This window comes from Durio zibethinus, chromosome 13, assembly GCF_047325235.1.
Source record: "Durio zibethinus cultivar Kanyao isolate XHJ-2024 chromosome 13, ASM4732523v1, whole genome shotgun sequence".
NCBI lineage: Eukaryota > Viridiplantae > Streptophyta > Magnoliopsida > Malvales > Malvaceae > Durio > Durio zibethinus.
In genome coordinates, this window is record NC_143174.1 from 26,094,291 (window position 1) to 26,118,781 (window position 24,491).

Below are 24,491 nucleotides of genomic sequence, written 5' to 3' on the forward strand. Positions count from 1 at the left end.
ATTTCAGTTTTTTTTTTTTTTTCATTTGAGATTAAATTACTGTCTAAACTCTGCACCATTATTTTGAGTTGAAAAAAAATATGATTGCATCAAAGGGCTGAAGTGGGACCTGGCTTCCTGTCATACATACAATACACAATTCTTCCCTTTTTTTAATCTAATTAATTAACTAGTAATATTAAGTTTTAGCATTGATTTGCTTTAGAAAAAGCAGTCTAGTGTCCTAGAGCATTAGGAAAAGCTTTTTATCTGCGATAGAGGAATATTGATGGATATTTTATTTCTACATCAATAAAATAGTATTAGTATGACACATTGGCTTAGCATATCCTTTCCAATCAGAACAAATCTTCCTGGAATATTTTGATAAAATTTTAATATTAGGAAAGGGAAAATATGATAAGCATTACCTTATGTTTTTAATTTTCATTGTTATGGGTGTCGAAAAGTAGAAGTTTGGCCCTACTTTTTTTTAAAAAATATATAATCATGGAATAAAAATTGATTTTCATGCTTTTTAAACTTACTTGAATTTATTTTCATTAAGAAAACAAGAGCACCAGTCTCAAATTTACAAATTTTCGCACCCTAGATGATTTCTGCTACCAATAAACTGACAATCCAAATACTTCTAAGTAGTGCTGATGCAGGAAGAAAATCAGAGAACCAGTTTAACATACCTAAAAGTGGCAGGAAATCCTCCCGAGCCAAAATGGAGACTTTTAATGCCACCATCAAAATATGTCATTGATTCTTTGCTTGGCTAACTGGAAAGTTTTCTTCAGGTTGCTTCTGCCACAAGAAATTTGCAGCTTCTATCCACCGTGGATGGACCAAAAGCTTCTTCTCTTTCACTGCCCAGCGAGATTTCTCCGTTCCAGAATCTGTTGAAACGACATGTGTTACTGAAGAATCAGTTTCCGTTGAGCAACTAGCTCCCAAATGCTCTGCCATCTTCCACAAAAGATGACTATCTGCCTGGAACTTAGTAGGAAAGACACGGCTGAAAACAATTTTGCAACCCTTGAGCACTTCCTTCCTAACTGTTTTCAGCACCTGCAAAACAAAAAAGGAAAAACTCAAGTTGAACAAATCGACTAGCATCCTCCAAAATCAAAATGATATTGAATCAATAAAAAAGTTTGGTGGCTGGCGAAGAATCTAAATGTGAAATTTTTAAAATTTCACAATATCAACATGCATATTTTGAATCTGGATATCATAACAAAATGTATACCTGCCTGACATCTCTGCTAGCAAGATTGGAATCCAGTTCCTGCAAGAAGTTTCCAATAAATGAAATCAAGCAAGACTCACAAGGCAACACAACTTATAAAAAGTATTTATAAGAAATGATACATACATCAAAGAAAATATGGTGGATTTGCCTCAGTACTTTAAGAACAGAGGCGAGTGCTCCATCAGACTCACTTTCATCATTCTTCAATTGAGAAAGAGACTTGCAATTGTAGCCAAATTGGTGACAACTCAAAGCAAAGAAATGATATCTCTCCATCAGTATCAAATTGTCTTTATGCTTCATCCATGCCTAAATTATGAGAAGGCAACAAATACATCAAGCTTCTAAGGAAAAAAAATGGATCCAATCTTTTGGTGTTTTATCAAAGTTCCTCCATCCACATACCACACCACATACTCTCCTTTTGATACCTAGGACAGATATTAACTCTCAGCGAAGAATTTATCATCAACCATTGACCCATTTTTAATTTATGTAAAGGTTGTTAAAAAAAAAAAAAGAGAAAATCAATAAATGATTACATTAAGGAAAATTCACACATCACAATTAATTACTAACCAAAATGTGCTTCTAACTTAGTAAAATATCAAAGTTAACTTATTGAAAATGCACTCACATTTTCTGTATCATCAAGGATCACAACAGCACTCTCTTGCCCTAGGACCACATCAAGGCCCTTTTGGTGCTTCTGGGTGCCATCATCTCTTGAAATCACTCTACCACTGAAATACTCTCTTTTGGGATCTAGCAGTTTAGCCATTTCTAATGCATAGGGTCTATCACCCATTGTATAAATGTACATCTCAAACATTTCACTTGCTTCTTTGAGAAATGCATGAACAAAGGGCCTCAATTTGGTCATCATATGCATAAAATCCAACATGAACAGGCTGCCTTTTGAAACATCTGTCCATAGAAGCCCAGAAAGTACAAAGACTGTAAATCCATTAAACTAGCCAGGCGAAATGATATATATATATATAAAGGAAGAAGAAAAAAGAAGATAGACAACGCATGAGGACCAAGTAGAGTCAAAAGCAAAACTTGAAACTCATTAAGGATTTCAAACACCAAAAATCATAAGTAAACAGAAACTGACCAGCATAACTTATATTGCATGAAAAATGATGCACCATTTACAAACAAAAAATGTCAGTCAAAACATACCAACATATTTTGCATTCATAGACCTAGTTGATTTATGTTTAAACTCACCAAATCATGCTCTGAAGCATTAGGTTATTTGCAAATAATATCTAACACAAGCAAGCAGCTGACATAATAAAGCTACTGGCCTGAAAACGAAAATGGCATCTCACCCAGAAACATACAGCATTGGAATACAAACAATTACACTGACACAGCATGGAAGGCAGAAGAAGTTAAACAGTTTAACAAAACATACCATGAAGAGAATCAGATTGGCCTTTCAAATATTCTTCCTCAGGTGTTAGGTGCATGAGTTGAGTAGAATTGAGCAGTGTGTGGTCTAAATCAAGAACTAAGTAAAGCTTCTTATGACGTAACAAATTTTTCATGTCTGTGCTGCGTAATCGAATAATTTCATCATTACCAAGCCTTAAACCCTGCAAGTACAATTGTTCCCCACATCTTAGTCTAGAGACAATCAAAAAAGAGTACAGCTAAATATTCCTATTCTCATTTGTATGATGGGAAATAAATGCCTCAAATTCCAAAGAAAAACTTTTGTGTGACTGATAATAGCTAATCAGAAACACATCATGACTCAACACATAAAAAATTATAAAGTAGAGAAATAGTGACAGATGGAAGAGATGATTCCACATGCTATCATTTCAAAGAGTGAATACCTTATGTATATACCCAAATGTTACACCAGATTCATCATCCAACCTTTGCCCACAAAGGATGCACATTTGTCCAAAAGAACCTGGATGTGTACAAATATCCTCCTTCAAGGATACCTCTGCATTTATAAAATGAGAAATTAGCATAGAAAGTAAAGCATAACTGAAATTAGACTTAAATGCTAGATATATGCAGCGTACGTATGTAAACCTTTTTCTAGTTTTAATTTGTAACAGAAATTTCAAAGTGATATGGGATGACATATGCAACTTCATCAGTGGAAATGTGTTGTTGCATCTGTGGACACAAATATTTATACTTTGCACAAAAACCTTTTTCTTTTAGGCAACAGTAGTTTCTGAAAAAAGAAAAGAAACTATCCAAGAGAAAGCATGCCTGGATGATCCACACGTCATTTAGACAGAATCATTCACAAGCAACTTCCATGAAGCTTAACAGATAAAGGCAATTGAGGCTTTAAAACTTAGAAAGCTTTAGTATGACGATCCATCTAAAAAAGACACACCCTATTTGAGCATTTACCAATAGTGCTAGATTAAAATATAAGAATATACTAGTTCCAGCCTATAAATTGCTTTCGTGTTGTATCTCCCAGAAGCCGTTGGTAGCATGAGACACTTCTGGGCATGTCACCAAGTAGTTAATTGTGCTGAAGTTCGGGGTGTGGAAGGGATCCAAATTCCAAATAAACTAGAGGGCAGCCAACCAATTAAAGAACTTTACCTATCTTTTCTTCTATCAAACCCTGAGAAGTAGACCCTTCAGGTTCTTCTAGGTCTTCCAACTTCTCAGTCCTGCACCTTTTGTTCCTGCAAGTTAAATTTAAAGTCGCTTACTTTAACCAGTGAATTTTATAAACAAAAAGGAACAGAGGCAGCAAGTTCAATTCAAATTTCAATGATATAATCAATAAGATGCTAAGATTATCAATCCTCAATTCTATCAAGAACACAACCAAATAGCCACATAATTCATTACCATAGTAGCTGTCAGAACAAAATAAAAAATATCTTTTAATATTTCCATGAATTTATTTTAGTATATTAACTGATATCTATCTATGTATCTATCCATCTATCTATATAAGGAGGATTCAATCAAAACCCATATCATAAATTTATAGGAACTCAACCAAGGAAAAGCCTATGCTCTGTGCATCCTTTGAAAAAGTCATGGAGCTCAAAACTAGCAGACTTTCATGTAACAAAAGCTAATGTTCCTAGAAAAATTAGTGACTCTGATAACTCAAACAAAATTAGAAGTTTAATATTTCTAGAAAACGCACCTCCGACTGTCAAGGTCGTCATCATTATCATCATCATCGTCATCATTATTATTAGCATCAACATCAGCTTCTTCATCTTCATCGTCTTGTTCATCGGGTGACGAACCTGAAGAACCGACTTCCAGCTCAGCATCAAGCAATGCGGCAAAGTCATCGCTGCTAGACGAGTGTATTGGGGAATCAGTTACGAAACTCATCTGCAAAATTACAGAGCCAAATAAAAAGCTCCTTAATTCAAACATTCACGTAAAGAAGAAATTTTTTTTTTAAAGCACGAATAAATTTATCCAACATAGGGGAGATCGATGTAATTCATACCTTAAGCAATGGAAAAGGGAAAATAAATGAGATAAAGTAATTCTTGACAAAAATCACTGAAACTGTAACTGTTGGTTTTTGAGTGCCCCAATCTCAAGGCCCCCAGTAACTCTCCCCTCTCCCTAGTTCGCTTTGTGTTTGGCACAACCGAATTTTGTTTTGGGGCAGGTTTTTTATTTCAAAAAATAAATAAATAAATAAAAGAATAATAAATCGGGAACGGAGAGACTCGAAGGGTTGGGCTCTTAATTAGTAGTGGGGCCTAATAAGCGAGGGAAGAGTTAAAAACCTTTAAGGTGCCTTCCCCGGCCCTCCGTTGCCCTCGGCATATACATAAACAATATACTTTTTATTTGTTTAATTTTTTATCTATTCATTAGAAAATGTATTTATATTAATAGATTGACTAGAGAGATCAATTTAATAGTATATTAAAAATAAAATTTTCATTATATATATATGCTAAGATAATATCATAAAAATAGGTTTCCAATCTAGTTATATGTTTATCATAAATAATTTTTTTTCTGTTACTATTGAGATTGGAAAGTTACATGTCATTATAATTTTTTTATTTTTTAGAAAATTTGTGAAATTTATGATCAATTCGCAATCTTATATAATGGTCCACAATCATTGTTTTTAAAATCAATCCCATACGAAGGGCCTACAATCCTGGTTTCAAGACTGTCCTTCCAAACCATGTTCACCCCGGCCTCGTGGTTTAGGTTTATGCATATATTTTTACTAACACGTGCTAATAAACCTTTTACAAACAATCTCTTCTAAAGTCAAATACTCTTATCAAGGGAATCTTGAAATGCAATATTAATTCTACTCGACTAAGCATTGTATCTTAAAAGTAACATTTTAAAAATCCATTTAAACCATAATGAAAAACATGATTATCCTTGAGATGGTTTCAATCTTGAAAGCGTCTAACCTATGATTTTTTTTTTCTTCTTCTACATCGGTTAAATCATACAACAAGACTTCCCCTAGAAATTCCAACAAAATATCATATCCTTCATATTCCAAGGAAAATATATAGGTGAATGTAAAAATCTGTGTACATCTGAAAGCCAAAAATCAAAATGAGGTCTTAACAAATGTTGAACAAATGTTGATGATGATGATGCATAACTAAGGGTTTCCTCTGTACAGAGCAACGAATGCTGGCATTCAAATTGTTCCACAGCTTTATCAATACTTTATGATAGTAAGCTCTGCGGCAAGCACCGAGCAAACTATTCTGTTGTAATTTTTCCAAATAAAATCAACATGCTGCTGAGGTGATTTCAAAAGAAATGTACAATGATGTTACATAACTTACAAAATTAGGGGGAGAAAATGCCTAAGCTAGGAAGCCGCTTAAAAATGACCAGAAACAAAAACACAAAACAAAAAAAAGGGGCCAAATTATGAAAAGACAAGGCCAATAATAAACTAACAAATCAGACATGGGATAGCTAGTATACCAAGAATGACACTAAATGTGGGGAGCTAATTTACATTTGAGGGTATATCTAGGGTCGCCTTAGGAGCATATATATAAAAAGGGAGTAAAGACAGCAAACTCTCACCTGAAAAGCATAAAGCTAACTATGATTTAGTAAAAGGTAGAATTTGAATAAGTACTCAAGGATATAGAGAAAGCTTTGAAGAATCTACAGTTCAAGGTCAAGAACTGGTTTTAGTCTTCTTTCGACTTCACTGCTTTGTAGATTAATCTCCTCAATAATCATAGATAAAGCAGTTTTGCAGGATTCATCATCCCTGAAAGCTAAGGTCCATCTCCCATCAACAAGAGTTTTTATCCTCATTTTCCCAAACGTGCCGGATTTAGGAGGATCCAAAAAGGGTAATGTTGAAGGACGAATCCGTAAGTGTAGCCATCTTGAATGCTTATCATCAATTCTAGGCTGAAGATAAAGGACAAGAAACAACTCATTACTTTTGAAGACATTAGCCCAATCACAGGTAAAAAAAAAAAAAAAGGTAAGAATGACATGGTATTCAACCTCATAATATTCAACCCTAAACCAAAAAAAAAGAGTTTGGACTACTTCAGGTTTCAAATCACTCAAGTTTTGGTTGTTGACTTTTTTAGGTTAATTCAAATCCAGGTAAGTTTTTTAATTTAATTAAAATTTAAAATGAGGAAATAATACATATTATGCTCAATCTAAGTTTTAAGCTACTTTCAAATTGAGGTCAGCCTCCCGTTATGGTACAGGTTGATTCAGGTCTAAGTCAAGTTTGGTTATTTTTCAGTTTTGGTTTGGTTTGGTCAGGTTAGGCAGGTCTTTTGTGCTAGGGAGCTGTTGCCAGCTCTAGACTTGAATATAAGATATAACAAAACCAAGCTTAAATCCTTCCCAGTTCCCACCCTCACTAATTATGCTAAAAACCAAGGCTGTTATATCAGATAGGAACTAAAATGAAGAATAAATGGCACATGCAAAAGCATTCAATCAAGTGCACACAAGTTCTACAGCATTTAGTAAGAAATACACAACAGAAAATATAGCTGAGCTTACATTTGTACCAGCCAAAGGTGCAGTAACACGTACAACTCCATAATGCTGCTTCAAGGGTAACTCTTCAGCAAGGAGAACCCATCCCAATGTGCCCATAGAAACTGCTAGAAAGCAGAAATGACGTTCCTTGCCCCTCTCAAAAGCAATCCTACAAGGCAGTGCATGAACTGCAATAGCAGTTACCAGAGTCAGGGAATAAGAAATATTGATTGTGTAATTAGAACATGTAAGAAAGTATCTGTAAAGAATTGAAGGCAATTGAACAAGGAAAACACGTGCAACACACACACACACACACACAATTACTTATAAGCCAGTAGTACAAGAGACAGAACTGACCAAGTCTTATTTCAGTGCCTGGCTTTGGACCTGAAACATCCAGACCAGCTGTCCTGGCACGGGATATTTCTGGGATATCAATTGGGGGAAGAATAGGAGGCTGCTCAGGCAGAGCCCTACCGAGGGAGAAAATTTGAAGTTGATGAAGAAGTACAAATACCTAAGATAGAAAGGTTAGAAATATTAGAAACCTAATGCAATTAGAATGCTATAAAAGCACTACAAAGGGGAAAAAAAAGTGCACTATTAAATATTGTGCTGAAAAATATTAATGCAAAGTTCTTGTTTTCTTCCCTATCTAATTATTCAGGTGTATACATGTTTAGACCAACTGAGGAGGAAAGCAAAAGAAAAGGCCATTTAAGGTAGCAGACTCTAACATTAAACATCATGCATGCCATAGGATTCACATTGTTACAATGTAATTTGATTTATTGTATCAAAATAAAAGATACAGAGAAAAAGAGAATATATACAAACCTTTAGAAGTTCATTCATCCTCTCACCAGCAGCAAAGGATGATTCAGCAGGAATATCTGTACATGCAAGAGGTAAATCAATGAATATTCCACATTCAAGGAAAAAGAAAAGAAACAAAGAGCACAAAAATAGGTTCAACACCATCCAATTTTTGAACAGTAGTCAATCCTACCTTCAGAATTCAATTTCTGAAATGGCAATAGTATGCACTTGGGCTCCTTTCTAGGGGATGAAGCCTCAATAGCTACAATAAACAGCGCTAGTCAAAAACTTAACAACCAAAATCACTATTTACAGCATTAACTTCTTAGAAGAATACCTCTTTTGCATTTTTTCCACTCATCACAAAGCACTGTTATAAGTAGATCAGGCCAGATTCCTTTAGTCTCCTGCAGAAGAATGCTTGTGCAGTTCCTATATGAATCCTGCACATAATAAGAATGTTCACTAATAGCTCATCACCAAAAGAAATTTTACTATTATAAATTTAAAAAAAAAAAAACATACTAAGAAATGTTCACTAGAATCATTTTTTAACATGCTATTAGTTACTTAGTAATTATTCTATTACATATAGTGGGTCTCAATGTAGTATCAGGGAATTTGACATTTAAATTATCATGTATTCCAAGATTAGATAACCAAATGCTTTTGGCTACCATATCAATCAACAGCCTCATCCTACCTATTAAAATACGGAGAGGTAACATTTTTATCTCATGAGTTCTGGATAAGGAGACAAAAGCATCAAATTTAGGAAGAAATGAAAAGGATTAACCAAAAGGAACTTTAAAGTGAAATGTAGGATTTTAAATTATTCCAGTATTTACTTCTCAACCCAAAGCTGTAATCATGATGATAAGTAATAATTACCATTCATTAATAATGTCATGGAAGTTTAATATAAATCAGACTATCATAATAGCATTTCTTAAATTTGAGGCTGCAATACGATTCCTAGTATATCTTGTATATTCAGAGAGATATCACTCACCTTCATCAATTTAAGATGATGGCTTTTGAACTCGGCCTCACTATAAGGAAGCAATTGGCGCAAAAGCCAACCACCATCCCACAAAGTTTCTGCGGATATATTTGACCGGCAAAGAAGATTGACCAACGCATCAAGTACCTACAATAAATTGCACTTCAAAATTATTATGATTTTTATATAATGCTGAAAGAAATTTGCACTTTTTGACTTTTTTCTCTTATGTTATTATTTTTTCACTCAACAAATATTATTTAAAGTAAAAATATGGATGGTCAAGGTGGTGATGGTTTTAGGAATTCTGAAGTAATACTTCATGCATAATATGTTTTTTTTTTTTTTCATCCAATTAAATCATCATTTTTATATTATTAGTTAGTAACCATGTAACTTTATGCAATTATATTGATGGATTAATGAAATTTTTTTGGAACAACACTCTAATGAATACATTGGTTGCTTAATAGTTTAGAAAGTGTAAATCTTAATTGTGATTGTTTGGAATATAAATACTCAAAATAATTTTTTTTAGAAAAATTGTTACTGTTAATCTTTTTGAGTGGTTAAGTTGATGATACAATTAATACATTTATTAGTTAACTTTTACCATATATATATATATATTTAAAAGAAGCTTTTGATTCAGAGATTTCTTTTTAAATCTAACAATCTATTTATTATTTATATCTAATTTTTCATTAATAAATAGGATAATGGTCAAATTTATGACTCTGCTAAATTAGGGGATCCATATTTACAGCTTAACATTTTTTGGGGTGCAATGGTACCACTACCATTAAAAAATGGATGTTGACCATTAAGTGAGGACCTGGTTTTTTTTTTTTTTTTAAATAAACAAATTGATATGTTGAATTAAATTAAACAATAAAAAGTGACATGCCAGAAAGGAAGGGAAAAAATGAACATTTTTTTATATTTTCCTCAAAAATGTTTATACATTTTAATGTTAAAATACATAAATATTTATAAATTTTTGTACAAATATAAAATAATATTTATAAAAAAACTTGGTAGCCTTGTTAGCATTTCTTTGGGAAAAAAAAAAAATTATTTCTACGTTTATTTAATCATTGCTATTATCCTTAGTTGGCATTTGAAAATTAATTATTATTTTATTTTTCTTCAGAAAATTAATTAATTATTATCTTTTTCATAGAAGTAATGATAAAATTGCACCAAAAACGGGGTTAGAGTATAACAAAAATATGTAGGGTGGTCAATTTGGAGCCCTGAATTTAGTAAAGTGAACATTATCTCTCAATATTTTTATTTTGCTTTCAATCTTAGCATATATTCTTTTATCATAGACCACAGTAAAGTCTGGAGCTATAAGCTTGTTTTCTGCCAATAAAGACTTGATGGATTGTCCCACTGATTCTTCTCCTCTACGTCAGTTTCTCTTTTAACAAAACTTATTACTCAGCCGAAAAGGAAGTGCAACTTTTTTTTTCTCACTTAGAGAGCTGATTCCTCTGGCCCAAAAAAAAAAAAAAAAAAAAAAAAAAAAGGAGAGCCAATTCCTACTTTTTAATTTTCAAAAATGCAAATCATATATAATAATACCTGGTTTCTATGTATACAAGGGCTTGCTCCTGCTTCTGCGACAGAACAAGACACTCCATATTGTTCCTGTTGAACATTGAAGGAAAAGGAAATTACACAAAAATAAAAACTTTGGTTAAAAACATAAATTCTTTCCCCTCAGGAATATAGAGCAATGAGCAGCTGTGAATGAACTAAATCCAAACTCAAGGTTTTCTCCAAGAATGTAGATGATGCGGGAGAGGGTTATACAGATAGAATTAAATAATTTAGAGATTTATTTCAGTCATTTTTTTATAGTTTTTCTATCTCCTTATTGTTCACCCTTTCTCTTCTCTGTACTCTTTCCCACTATTTTATCCATGTTCTCCGTCTTTTCTCCACTTTCTCCCTACTCTAGTTTTCCTTCCCATGCTGCATAAAAAAAAACTTAACTAAGATAAAGTAAAACATATAAAGTCCTTAATAATTAACTAGACCCAATAGATCACAATCAAGCTTATTAAGATAATACATAAAAAAAAGCCCACAATACCACCTACATGGCTATACCAAGATTAAACGAAATTCATAAAGTAGTAAACCAACAACTAATGAACTACCAAGAAAAATTTCTCTTAGATCAAACAAAAGCCCACCATGACCCTAGCCTGGGCTACCAAAGAGGATAACTTTTATCAATTCACACTCTTGATGAGGTATCAAACAAACCAACATAGAAACTGTTCTTTGCATGAACCAATCTAAACGAATTAACAAACATTAAGAAAGAAAATTGTTCTCTTTATCTACCTTTTTTTTTTTTTTTGCACTCTTTCTTTTTACTTTCATTTAGGGGGTAAAGAGAGAGAGAGAGAGAGCAGGAACAAAAGAACAATACCTTCAACTTTTGCAGATATCCATCAAGCTCACTACAAACACCATCTCTTAGAAAGCCACTTTCAGAAGAGAAAAGCTGCTCTTCACCTGAGTCCTCACCAACCAAAGCTTGCTGCCCAAATTCAACGCAAAAGTTCTACAGTTCAATCAATTAGATAAAGGTGGAAGAATTTCCTAAAAAAGCAATTAGGCACAGAATAACAAAGAAATATGCTGCCAAGTTTTTTATTTTACTTTTAGACATCCATTGATAGGTATCAAATTAATCTTCATGAAACTTTTTTTTTTTTCAAAACACTTGCATCTGGTTATGCTGTCAAAGCAAATGAGACATTATTGGACCATCTGACCATCCTTGAGGACTATTTAACCATACAGTCACCTATGAGTTTTCATGAAAAAAATCTAAGGAAAATAGGCAATCTTTTAGTAATGAGATGCAAAAACCCCACTATTCCCACTGAAGATAATGACTAACATTAAAACTTACCAGCAAGAGTTTTTTGTGTTGTTTGCGTTGAGGAAGAATGCCAAGAACATCTAGCATTGATTCATCCAATTCTACAAATATAAATATTCCATAAGAAACTAGCAATAGAAAACAAATGTATTGATAAGAACTTCACCATTATTACCCTTTGTTTGCAACAATGTAGCCAACACACTCAAGGAGCCCAGAGCTTGTACATCATCTCCATCAGTGACATATGAAAGCAAAGTCTCCCTACACATAGTATGCATGCGAAGTTCACAATTAGACTATATACAACACATAAACAGTTAAGAAAAATAATCTAAGTACCAACAAAGAAGGCAGCACAAGAACAACCTGCTAATAGTTGTCATCTACATTAAGACTAAGTTCAAAATGTAAACATATTTTATCCTTTTAACAAAAAAAATCCAGAAACAACAAAAGACTTACATAAAAAAACTATAACAAGAAACAACAAATATTTTAACTTTTGGATGGTAATTAATCACTCTTGATATAATGTTACTTAATAAATGTTTAATAGTGATAGAAAACAGAGCAGGAATAGAAGACCTTTATTCATGAGGAATTGGCTGTAATTAATGAAAATATTTTACCTCAAAGGCAAATGTGAATGGGAAAATTTCTTTTTTGTGATAATGTCTTCAGGTTGAACTTGTGAAGAACTAGCCTTGTTTGGTATATCAAGACATAATTGTCCAGCATTCACTGAGGTAACACTATAAATGTCTGGTTCTTCATTTTCAAGTGCACAATCATTTCCAGAAACAAAGCCATTGAGTTTAGTTTCAGACTTTGCAGCAAAGGCCTCTAGCGGATATAAAAGAGCTACAGCAATGGTGTTTGCCAGATCCCTGATTTTCACAATGTGCAGGATGCAACAAAGTAGATACAAAGAAGTGACTGCACCAATCTTCACGTTCTATATTAGGAGGGTAACAAAAATTAAAGAAGAACAGACAGCATCAACATAAATCAAATGTCAACTTTTAAATCACAAAAATACCCCTACATCCAGAATTTTTTTTTTTGGTTCATTAAACACCCAGAATGAAGAAAAAGAGAAAGTTTCATACACTGTCAGCATCTATTTGAAGAGCCGGAAACAGCAAAGGAATTATCAAAAGCTGCAAAATGTTGTCTGTTATTAACCTCCCAACAACAGGAATCCCAGCAGAGATAACATCACTAAAATAGTAAAGATTGTCCTCAATTTCATCCACAGTAGCAAGTATTGCAGAGACTGACTCTGAGCATGGGTTTCTGTCTTAGTCACAAAACCATACATGTTAGGAAATAAAAGGCATTCTGTTGTTTTCACAATAAGATTGTTACTCAGATACTTACTTTGGACATTCAGAAACCAATTTGCTTAAATTGATGCACTGCTCCCGGAAAAATGAGACCAAGTTTGAAAAATAATCAGAATGAGGGGCACTAGTTACGAATTTATTGACAAAATCATCTCCAACTGAACCCAAAAAGATGCATTAGAATACAAAATTCTTTGCACTAACAGATAAATGTATTTAGAATGGAAAAAATAGGAAAAGAAAAGAAAAGGAACAAAAATAAAAAAATAGAAACCCACCATGATAAACATTCAGTGTTAGCGCACGCACTGCAGTGCGAACCATGCTTTCTTCATGAAAAGCAAACCGTACAGCCTCAACATACAATGGGAAAGAAACTACTTCTTCCTAGAAAACAAATGAAAAGTAGAAGTCACATCAAATGAGAAATGCAGAGAGAAAAAGAAAGAGAGACAGCAGTTTTTAATGGGGGCTAAAATATAAATAAATAAATAAATAAAGCACATTTTACAGGGCAACATATTCTATATATACAAAAGAGAAAAACTTACATCCTGAGTCTTTACAAGCAGAGAAACTGTATTCTTGTTTAACTTTCCACTTATTGCTCTTCACAAACACAACATGCAATTGAAATACCATTGTTAATAAATAGTTTTCAAGACTTAGAGGTTAGGAAATTAACAAAATGAACATACAGAAGTCACTTATAGTGATGAGGAGTACTAAAAGAAGAGAAAACAAACCTTAAGAATGATATATAGTAAGAAAGTAGCTCTTCATTGCGGAAGTCAAATGAATAAGTTATTAGGTAGTTAACATGTTCATTACTGAACATATAGTCTGCAAATTTTTCACAAGGAAGATCAATAAAATCATCCATCAGTGTTAGAATCAACTACAAGGACTAAGGACCAGTGAAATTTAGTTCCTTCTTCAACAACCAACTTACAAATGGCATGTTCACTTTTTAGGTTTTGGATCAAAATGCTTATTGTTTGAAGTAACTGAAGAGAAACAGTCACAGTTTTGCTAACATTCAGTATACGTATGAACTCTCCCATGACTTGCTTCTCCATGAAAAACCTGCAGGGAGAATGTATTAGATAGATGCACTGAAACCAGAAAGGTGAATCAAGTAGGTATTAAAGCATCAAGAAGCCTCACTCAAAAAAAGACGAGTCATGCTGGTCACCATATGTCAACAACTCCGCAATAGATCTCAAAGCCTCAATAACAAAATCCTTCATGACGAATAAAAATATGAGGGCAGACAATAGATGGTAAACTACAACTGCAGTAACAACAATAGTAGAAAGTATGAGGGGGTTAACAAAAATATTTATTACCTTATTAACTTCATTAACAATTTGAACTTTCTGCAGCTGGTCTGTTAAATATCTGCACGCTAGGAAACAAACGATTAATCTAAAAGCACAATTTCAAAGATACAAAACTGCAGCCCACATTTCCAGAGCAATCAAGCTGCTCTTCTAACCTTGTCTTATAAACATCCATATTTATTAGTTACAAAGTTCTAATAACTATTCATTTAAGGGATTCAAGAGCTGAGATTCAATCAGAAATATTACATGCTTGTTCAAGGAATTTCAAGGCAACCTTTTCACTATCATCGAAGCTATCTGACTCTTACCAATAGAAAAGAAATAAAAACGACATTAGAATCATTGCGATTAGGATTGATGTAACATGCCACATTTAATTCTCTGTTTGGTTGTCAATTTCACTACATTGCTTTTTGTTTCCTTTAAAATTACTGTAAAAATCAAAGGCAATTTAAAAAAGAAAAATAAACATATTTGATTAAGAAAAAAAAGGAGCAAATAGCAAAAATTTTGATCTATATCAAGGAAACGCACTTTTTAATCTTTTTTAGTCCCCGAATTTAAATTCTTTTGTAAGAAAAAAAGTAGCAAAACAACAACCAAAAGAAGCATAATATAAAAAAGATCGAATCATTACTATCAATTTCTTCAAATAAGTTTCACTACAGAATTCATGAGAAATTGCCCAAACTAAGCTCAAATTTATCTACTAGATGAAGTTAAATTGTTGAGAACGATTAGATAATTAAATCCCAAAAATTACTAAAGAATGGGTATAAATTAAATGATTAAGAAAAGAAAAGAAAAGAAAAAGAGAAAACCTGAGTTCGTCTAAGGAGAATCGATCTCTGGATCTCCAAAAGGAAAACCACATGATTGGTACCTCAAACTTCAGAATTTGGCTCACCACAATTCATTCTTGCTCCGCCGTACAAGTCATTCCCACTAATTTCATAGCCCCGCCCCCCCCCCCCCCAAAAAAAAAAAAAACAATAAAATTTGCTTCAATTTCCTCAACTTTTGATCAAAGTAACTTCAAGGGATCCCGATCGAAGAGAATTTGAGTTAGAAAATCAAGAAAAAACACTTCTATTCTTGTAATTCCTTGCCGAGAAGTGGAATAAAATTGAAGATATGCAGGTGGCTTGATATTATTATTACTTCAGAGTTCTTCTTTTTTTTTTTTTTCATTTTAATTTTGCTAGAGATGCCGGGACAGCCTTTGATGGAGGTCGAGCTGGCATCGGTCTGATTTACGATTGGTTGGCCCAGGCCCAAGACTCAATTGGGTTTCTTTTGATTCTTAAGTTTATAATTGAAGCCCAAAAAAGAAAGCGCGCGGAGCCTAACTCAAGCTCCGCTTGACCAGTCCGTTATCATTTCTTTTTATTTTTCCTTTTTGATTTTTTTTTTTTTTGTTTATTTCAAACGCTTTGCCGATATTGAACAAATTTTAGATTTTCTTTTTACTTTGATTGCTTTTTTTTTTTTTAAAAGTAATAATAACAAATTATTATTGTATTTTTTATACAACATATAAGACTTACAATTAGTAAAGAAATAATTTGAACTCATGAGTGGAAACTGCCCTTGATGATGTAGATTTACAGCTTTTTCCGGACATCCGTCTTGGATCATTTGTTGTTGCTGTGGAATATTTGCAGGCTTTCCAAAGAAACCATCTCTAGAACTTGAACCGATAAACCTCATATCATCTTGCTGATTATGATTATTGTGACTGGCTAGGATTTGGGAAACTAGGATTTGAGAGTTTCGGGTTTAAGGGGTTTTAGGAAAAATCTTTTAAATCTCAAAGGTGAAAACTTAAGCTCATTAGAGGTGACAGCAACGATAAATTTAGATTTTTAAGACTTGGTTTCTTTTAAATTTTTTGTAAAAAAATTAAAGATTTCTGAAGAAATTTACAACGAAAGATCTGTAGAGGAGTTTCCGAATAAATTTTGGTGGCATTCTAATGTCGATGAACGGTGGTCAATGACGAAATTTAGGTTTGAATGGTTACCGTCTGTTTTAATGAATTCTTGGTTTGATATCTTGAATTTTGGGAATTTTTTTATTTCGAATTAATTCAAAAAAATTTAAAGTGTAAAAATGACGTGGATAAAAAATCATGTCATATTATTTAATTCACATTAATTTTTTTTTAAAATCTATCTGATCAAAATATCAGATCATTTTAGTTAACGGACATACCAATTAATTAAATACTATATCAACATATTTAATAAAAAAAAAAAAACAAAATTGGTGATTACATTAAATTTATTAAATTAAAGTAATATAAAAATTAAATTAAATAAATTATAATAGAAAGATTTATTAGAGTAGACGGATTTGCGGCAGAATTTGACCATTTAAGATATGTTGAGCTGAGGTTAAAAAAAAGATAAAAGGTTATTGTAGAAGTCACCCGTTGGTCATATGTATGATTTTATTTTGATTATTACTAGAAGCAAAGGAAAGAACGACATTTGGTCAAAGCTTTCCTTTCGCTAAGACTTAAGACAATGGAGTTCACATAATAGACGCGTCAAAGAAGCGGAAGGAAGTATAATTACAATAAATAAATAAAATTTGGAAAGATCTAATTACTTTAAAAAAAAAAATGGAAAGAACTTCGTGAGAAAATTATTTTATTTACTATTTTATCATTTATTTAATCCAATTAGAAGAAAAGCGAATATATATTTTGGGACAGCCGCTTGTTAGAAATCCCGTAGGAGAGGAGATAAAACAAAGGAAGAACAGAGGAGGAGAAAGAGAAAGAAAAGGACGAGACACGAACGCAAAACTAAAAAAAAAAGGTAAAATTCGATCTACCGTTTTCACGTATTCCAATTCCCGTTTCTTTCCATTTTCTTGCGTTGGAATTTCATTTCTCAAGCTCATTTCGATTTGCCCATTTTCAACTAGAATTTCTTATGATTTGGCTTCTCAATTCTGAGTAAGATTTAGATTTAAGAATTGTCCTACCAAATCCAGATTTTAATATATTTAAAGACCCGTAGCACATTTTTTAAAAAAATATAAGAATTTTGTATTTATTTCCAAGTTTCAGATTCGCTTTGAATAATTTTGTGCCAAATTAATATTATCTATATGTATTAATCGCCTTTTAGGTATATAAATCGTGTAAAGTTAGTTTGTTGCAAATCATGCATTTTTTTTTAAAGAAAAGTTCTTGGTATTGTTGTTTTTCAGGTTTTGTGTCTCCTATAATTGAGCTTTGAAGAGAGAAAATCAATGGAATATGAGAGTAACAATTGGATTTGGGATGGGGTGTATTACCACCCACATCTCTTTGGTGGCCTAATGCTAACGGCCGCCTTGCTCGGTTTGTCCAGCACTTATTTTGGTGGAATTGGACTTTTCCCATTGTCATATGTTTGGTCAGATTTAGGGATCTTCCACAAGAAGAAGCGTGAGAAGAGGGGCATTCGGGTTTACATGGATGGATGCTTTGATCTCATGCATTATGGCCATGCCAATGCTTTGAGGCAAGCTAAGGCTTTAGGAGATGAATTGGTGGTGGGTGTTGTGAGTGATGAGGAGATTATTGCTAATAAAGGCCCTCCTGTTCTACCCATGGAAGAGAGGTATTCACAGGACTCCTTTCTTTTTTTGAGTTCTTTTTTAGTTTGGTATTTTGATTTCATAATCTCTACTTCATTTGTGCCTTGTTCTATTTTGTGTTTTACACATGTTGACACAGTTCTGTTTTGGATCATCATTAATTGTGTTTATGTTTTAATCACATAGAAAGGATTCATAATATCTTGGCTTAGTGATAGAAATTTTGAAGACCAAGTACAGCTCAAGAGGATATGACTTCCTCAACATGTGAAAGAATAAAGTAATTGAAAGCAAAACAATAAGAAAATAATATATATCCAGAGATGAAGTGCAAAATAAAGAAGCCAAATAAATAATTATTGACAAATTGGATCTTAGTAGAATTGAACCTTCACTATTTCATGTATGCATGTTGCATTAGTTAATGAACAAGATGGATTGTAGAGGTTAGTTATATGGTGCAACAATTTTGTTGACAATAGCATGTATTTTAGATGGCTGTATACGTTAGATCTGTTCTTTGCATCCGAAGTGATATATATCATGTAATAAAATCCTGAACTTTCAACTTAATTCAGCTGTGTGTTGGTGTTCCCCTTGAAGGTTTGTTTGTCATACTAGCTCCTCTTGGTGAGATTTTGTATTTAATTTAGTGTTATTGTTCCATGGATCTCATTGGAAGTTCTCTCCAGACTGGCACTTGTCAGTGGATTAAAGTGGGTGGATCAAGTAATAGCAAATGCCCCCTATGCAATTACTGAGCAATTCATGAACAGTCTGTTCAATGAGCATAAGATTGACTATATAATACATGGAGATGATCCTTGCCTTCTCCCAGATGGAACTGATGCTTATGCCTTGGCAAAGAAAGCAGGCCGCTACAAGCAGATTAAGCGTACTGAAGGTGTCTCCAGCACGGATATTGTAGGTACTAAAAATTTTCTTCAGATATTTGTTCAAGATTCCTTTGGTTGGAGCCCCTTCATTTACTAGCTTCTGTAAATTTTGTGCTAAGTATAATATTGTTTCTAATTATTTCACAAATTATATTTACATAGGAAGAATACTTTCTTCTGTAAAGGATAGTAAAGGCGTTGGAGATAATAATAGCACACTTTTGAATGGAGATTCGGGTGAAAGACATCAGTTACAAAGGGGTCAGATTTCCCAATTTCTACCAACATCTCGGAGGATTGTGCAATTTTCCAATGGCCAGGTACTAATACTATTTGGTTTCACTTTAGTTATTAGCCTGAAAAGAAAAAGGAATGAAAAATGACTACCACTTGAAAGAGCATAAGCAGTGTATGTTTCCAAACATTTTTTTTTCTGTCTATAGACACTAGGTAAAAGAAAAGGTAATTTATTTCTATACCACATAAAATTGAAAAAGGTGATTTATAATATATGTATACTTTTCCACAGAAGGTTATAAGAAATACTGCCACAGGAAGTATTAGTCCTGAAAGAATCATCTGATGTCATGTGAAACAAATTTCCCTTTGGCCATATTTTTGTGGATAGAAGGAAGAGAAACTAAGCTTTGTATTAGGGATCATCCACAAGTTTCTCCAAGAGTAGCTCATGAATATAGATCATGATAACAAATTATAATTTTAGGCAATGTGAACATGGAATAAAGCGTGCGATTTTTGAAAATCTGTCAACAAAAAAGAGTAATAGCCTCAAAACCTCCAAAAGTGCTTGGCGATCCTATTACAAAAGTGATACTAGTCTTGCCAAGTTTGCCTGGTAAAGGCATACAAAGTCCTATATTCTTATCTCTCCTTTGGCATGTTGATAAATGAACAACAAAAGATGATTTTATGACATCTTTCTTCAAATTAGAGTGACAGAATTAATCATTTGCGATAACAATTTTCTTGTTATGACCAAACTGGCCAGCTGCCCCTCCAACACATAATCCCCTCAACACTTGTTTTGTTAAAGATGTTTTGCATAAATACAACCAAGTTTCTATGAAAAGGTAACCATCATGAATGTAAAAGTCATGATAAAATGCTTGCTGCTTGATTAACGGATTAATATATATAAATGTAAATCATTTGCTCAAAAGATAATTTCTGGAGAGCTGATTTAAAACAACCTGTTGGCTGACTTGGAAGTATGCATATGGATCAATGGCCTGGTGCATCCACTTTTTTTCTCACTAATCACAATATTGTTCCAAAATGGCTGAAAGTTCTGTCATTTCCTTGTGCATTGGCTTCCTGCTAACATTTCTTGTAAAAAAATTGAGAGCTACTTTCTTCATTATCACAGTTCAGGGAGAGTGAGGGGGTATGGATTGTCATGAAGCAGATTCTGTTTTTCTTTTGCTTTCTTGCTTCCTTTTTCTGTAGTATTTGTTTGTGCGTAATGCGTGGTTCTCTTTCACTGTCATTCTCATTCAGTTTTTCCTCAGGGACCTGGACAAAATGCTCGCATTGTGTACATTGATGGGGCATTCGATCTCTTTCATGCAGGGCACGTGGAGGTATTACTATCCTGTTGATAGTAACTCTCACAACTGATTTTCTTGTTGGTTATGTTATTATGATTCCATAAACATGTGCCATATTGACAATTTGGTGATTGCTCTTCATCAAACCCAGGTTTTGTTTTTATAATGTTGCTGTAAGATAGGCATTCATCAACAGCTAATATCTCATTATAGCCTCTTTTAATGTACATTTTGTTGCAAATTGCAATACTTGAGCATAGCTTATTGTTAACTGGCTTGGCTACTGGCATCTGCACATATGAACTGAGTAGCTAACTGATATTTTTTATCTATGCTGATGATTTAGTAGCCCTTCTGAAATTTGAATCTTGATTATAATTTAATTGTAGGATGCCCCATCCTGTAATAAGGATCCTTTAGATATGCACCTTTTCTAGCAAATTTTAAACTAGAATGAACAAGCAAAGTGTTGTAAGAAGCCGGGGGTGTTAATGCAACTCAACCTATGTAATAATTTAGGTTGACACTATTATGTTATTCAAAGGTTATTTGTGTTGGAGGTAGAGGAGGGGATGGTGGGTGGGTGAAGGGGGATTAATTACTAAGTTAAAGGCCAGAAGTTCTAAAATTACATTTGTTAAATATACAATTTTACTCCAGATATAGAAAAAGATCTTCTCACTGTTGCTAAATTCTGTACTTCATTCTTTTGATTTAAGGGGTTCCCCAACAATGGAGTGAAGCAGCATGGTATATATAAGATTTAAGGTAGGAACTATTAGAAAGCTATAATACCCGATATTATCAAATCATAGATTACTGTTAGAAATCCCATTTGCTTTTTTGAATTGTAGTAGTCTTCCACATATCTATCAAGCAACTAACTCATCCCACTATGACACCATTTTGATATCTTTTGTTGTAACGTTGAAGTACGCTATATAATTGAGAATCATTTGCTCAATCAATAACATGCCAATCTGGACAGTGACATCCTCTGACTAATCCTTCAGGGAAAAGGTAAATGTATCCTCATTTATAGACGATGTTGCCCATAATTTGAAGGTGGTGTGATATATCCTCCTTCAATTAGCTGATATTATTTTCAAAGTCAAAATCAGAATATGTTTTCATATACTCATTGGTTAATTAGCAATAACATCACTTCATAAAAAAAAAATAGCAATAACATCAAGAAAGCTGATGCTAAGAAAGCTTGTGCAGGAACTTAAACTACCATTCTCACCCGAATCCTATGCAGTTTATGGACCACATTTCTTGAAAAGTCCTATGAATGCATTGTATGATCCTCTTGAGCATCAAGAAAGAAAACAGAAACTGAAATAAAAAGTTGGGGGTAGCTGCTAGAAATGTGCAGTAAGAGTTTGTGGACTAATCATTAGAAAAGGGAAAAAGAAAAAAAATTGGAGTAAGGAAGGAGGACCAAAATGCTGAGAGTGAGATTTTCCTGTGGCTAATGTTTGAATAAGCCAGAAGGAATTAAGAATATTAAACATATGGGCTTATGATTTCTGTTTGTTCAGAGAAGAGGAGAAATGCCATTTTTTTGTGGGGCTTTTGTTTGGGGGTTTGTTTGTGTGAAAGAGAGGGTATACCATCATAAACTTGAAGAGCTGAAAATAAGTGGAGATAATTTGCGACCTATTGATCTATGTTAAATGGCACTTGTTTTTTCTTGAATAATAAAAATTCTGCAACTCATTCCATTTTGTCCATGTCCCTAAGCCATCTTTTATGTTCACTCAGATCCTCAAAAAGGCAAGGCAGCTTGGAGACTTTTTGCTAGTTGGTATCCATACTGACCTTATTGTGAGGTACTTCATTTAAGTTATGCTTGGTTTTTCTTCTGTCTGGTGTATCACCATTTAAATATTGTTGGAACATTTGAGTTTGGAAGGTCGAAAGTTAACGTTGGATATATGCCTGTACATCTGCTTATATCAATAAAGGATTCTATGTAAGAAATAACTTATCAGTCTCCTTTGCGTGCAGTGAGCACAGGGGGGTGCCTTACCCAGTTATGCATGTACATGAGCGCAGCCTTAGCGTGTTAGCTTGTCGTTATGTTGATGAAGTTATCATTGGTGCACCTTGGGAAGTCACAAAGGACATGGTGTGTAATTTCTTTTCTATAAGTTTAAATTGCTATGCCTATAAGTGGATGTAAATTATATTTCTGTGCATGAGAGGAGTGTATTTCCCTTTGACTAGGTATCTATTTCTTCGTAATAACATTCTGTGTAGCATAATTATTACCTTATTTGGTGGTAGAAAAAATGTATGCGACAATCTGTGTTTTGCTTGGAACATGTTTGTGGCTCCATTGTTATTTTTAGGCGAAGTGAGGAAAAGGGAAGGATGATGGATTGATCAGGGAAAATAAGTCTTAATTTCTTCTATTCCTAATTATCGTGATCCATTTTATCAAATTCTGTACAAAAGAATGCACCTAAATGTTAGAAACTAAATTTTAAATTGAGATAATTCTTGTTGGTTTAAGAATATATGCATCCTAGCCTTTTGAGCATCCTTCAGCTCATTGCCAGCTTATATGCCAAAGCATGTCCAATTGTCCATCCATTAAATACTTGTACCGATAGCACTTAATTATTTAGGTGTTGCTAGTTTCTGTGGCCAAGTGATGGTATAGCAAATTGCATCACCTCCTTTAAATATACAAGAAATATATGTTTCCTTTTTTTTAAGAAAATCTTATTTTCAGTTTGTTGTCAACTTATTGTGCATTTCTGTGCTCTCTACGGCTATGCTATTGGCAATTTGCAGTATTTGTTACTACTACTGCTATTCGTTTCTCACTCTTTAAAATGGGAATGGTGTCCTGAGGCTACTTTCTTTATTTTGAGCAGATTACAACTTTCAACATTTCTTTGGTTGTGCATGGTACAGTTGCAGAGAGCAATTATTTGTTGCCTGTAAGTTTTCCAACTTTCCTCAGATTTGTTTCAACTGTTTTGACCCCTTGTGTCTACGGATTTGAAAGATTTTGCTTCCTACAGGGTGAAACTGATCCATATGCGGTTCCTAAGAGCATGGGAATTTTTCGGTTGCTTGAAAGCCCTAAAAGTATAACCACAAGTTCTGTAGCCCAAAGGATAGTTGCCAATCATGAGGCTTACACGGTATTACTTACATTGCTGGATGACCTTATTGGGGTTCACATTTATTGTTGTTTTATGATGTCTAATTTTGGGGCTCATGATTTTCAATGTAGAAACGCAATGCCAAGAAAGCAGAGAATGAAAAGAAATACTATCTAGAGAAGACTTATGTTGCAGGAGACTAGCACATAGAGGTTTAGGTTAGATAGCAAGTGTGGTGCAGCTCTTCATGCAGCCTTGATCATTCATGTAGATGCTTGTTGAAGGCAAGAGTATTGAAAGATAGGAGGGAAGACATAACATTGAAAAACATCAATACCAGACGCTTCTAAGCGAACAGTTTTTATCTTTTATTATTTTCATTCAGTTTTCTGAGATATAGAGTTATCTTTTTAATAATTTGTTTAATACTACCAATGCTTGTAAACAATGTAATTAATGATTAATTTAAGCCTTGGGGCTCGTAATTTTATGTTCAAAAGCAAAGATACGGATGCTTACATTTAGCAGAGGAAGGATTTCCAGTTCCTCACATCAAAGTAGCGAGCATTTATCCCCCCCTCCCAGGTCACAATCTTAAAGCCCGAGATTAGGGGAGTGCTGACATCATAAAAGAAACATTGTCTTAGAC

At 33.5% G+C, this 24,491-nt stretch overlaps 3 protein-coding genes across 8 annotated transcripts; 1 reads left to right on the plus strand and 2 right to left on the minus strand.

Moving 5' to 3' along the window:
• Positions 1-492: 492 nt before the first annotated feature.
• LOC111303475 (RNA polymerase II C-terminal domain phosphatase-like 4) lies at positions 493-5,580 on the minus strand. 2 transcript variants are annotated; one of them, XM_022899769.2, is made up of 9 exons: positions 4,716-5,580; positions 4,398-4,594; positions 3,836-3,921; positions 3,094-3,209; positions 2,667-2,847; positions 1,878-2,167; positions 1,364-1,549; positions 1,238-1,276; positions 493-1,056 (listed from the first exon to the last, which is right to left on the minus strand). In XM_022899769.2, exons 2-9 carry the CDS (start codon positions 4,592-4,594, stop codon positions 745-747), a joined length of 1,407 nt encoding a protein of 468 aa, XP_022755504.1. In that variant the 5' UTR covers positions 4,716-5,580; the 3' UTR covers positions 493-744. The 2 variants fall into 2 exon arrangements, with proteins under 2 accessions (XP_022755504.1, XP_022755503.1); XM_022899768.2 differs by lacking the exon at positions 4,716-5,580 and having other exon boundaries at positions 4,398-4,707.
• Positions 5,581-5,720: 140 nt separating this feature from the next.
• Positions 5,721-15,826, minus strand: LOC111303477 (CLEC16A-like protein). Of its 4 annotated transcripts, none has more exons than XM_022899771.2 (21): positions 15,484-15,826; positions 14,666-14,717; positions 14,484-14,560; positions 14,269-14,402; positions 14,063-14,159; positions 13,868-13,925; positions 13,595-13,703; positions 13,351-13,474; positions 13,080-13,266; positions 12,600-12,925; positions 12,143-12,231; positions 11,998-12,068; positions 11,509-11,619; positions 10,650-10,715; positions 9,069-9,206; positions 8,394-8,499; positions 8,247-8,318; positions 8,075-8,130; positions 7,595-7,754; positions 7,256-7,422; positions 5,721-6,637 (listed from the first exon to the last, which is right to left on the minus strand). In XM_022899771.2, exons 1-21 carry the CDS (start codon positions 15,534-15,536, stop codon positions 6,383-6,385), a joined length of 2,508 nt encoding a protein of 835 aa, XP_022755506.1. In that variant the 5' UTR covers positions 15,537-15,826; the 3' UTR covers positions 5,721-6,382. The 4 variants fall into 4 exon arrangements, with proteins under 4 accessions (XP_022755506.1, XP_089598512.1, XP_089598513.1 ...); XM_089742386.1 differs by having other exon boundaries at positions 11,509-11,643; XM_089742387.1 differs by having other exon boundaries at positions 14,666-14,724.
• Positions 15,827-17,399: 1,573 nt separating this feature from the next.
• On the plus strand, positions 17,400-24,346 carry LOC111303479 (ethanolamine-phosphate cytidylyltransferase-like). Of its 2 annotated transcripts, XM_089742388.1 has the most exons (10): positions 17,400-17,487; positions 17,885-18,279; positions 18,949-19,184; positions 19,315-19,472; positions 20,682-20,753; positions 22,488-22,555; positions 22,734-22,854; positions 23,609-23,674; positions 23,759-23,881; positions 23,974-24,346. In XM_089742388.1, exons 2-10 carry the CDS (start codon positions 17,927-17,929, stop codon positions 24,043-24,045), a joined length of 1,269 nt encoding a protein of 422 aa, XP_089598514.1. In that variant the 5' UTR covers positions 17,400-17,487; positions 17,885-17,926; the 3' UTR covers positions 24,046-24,346. The 2 variants fall into 2 exon arrangements, with proteins under 2 accessions (XP_089598514.1, XP_089598515.1); XM_089742389.1 differs by lacking the exons at positions 22,488-22,555; positions 22,734-22,854.
• The last annotated feature ends 145 nt before the right edge of the window (positions 24,347-24,491 follow it).

Coding starts and splice junctions, on each gene's coding strand:
- LOC111303475 (XM_022899768.2), bottom strand. CDS start 4,639: ATGTTTGAATTAAGGAGCTTTTTATTTGGCTCTGTAATTTTGCAGATG. Junction 1,550..1,877: donor TCCTTGATGATACAGAAAAT/GTGAGTGCATTT, acceptor CTCATAATTTAG/GCATGGATGAAGCATAAAGA. Junction 1,277..1,363: donor TCCACCATATTTTCTTTGAT/GTATGTATCATT, acceptor AACTTCTTGCAG/GAACTGGATTCCAATCTTGC.
- LOC111303477 (XM_089742386.1), bottom strand. CDS start 15,536: ATGTGGTTTTCCTTTTGGAGATCCAGAGATCGATTCTCCTTAGACGAA. Junction 13,704..13,867: donor TGCTTGTAAAGACTCAGGAT/GTAAGTTTTTCT, acceptor TTTGTTTTCTAG/GAAGAAGTAGTTTCTTTCCC. Junction 11,644..11,997: donor AACACAAAAAACTCTTGCTG/GTAAGTTTTAAT, acceptor ATTGAACTGTAG/AACTTTTGCGTTGAATTTGG.
- LOC111303479 (XM_089742388.1), top strand. CDS start 17,927: ATGGAATATGAGAGTAACAATTGGATTTGGGATGGGGTGTATTACCAC. Junction 19,473..20,681: donor TGCAATTTTCCAATGGCCAG/GTACTAATACTA, acceptor GTTTTTCCTCAG/GGACCTGGACAAAATGCTCG. Junction 22,556..22,733: donor CATACTGACCTTATTGTGAG/GTACTTCATTTA, acceptor CTTTGCGTGCAG/TGAGCACAGGGGGGTGCCTT.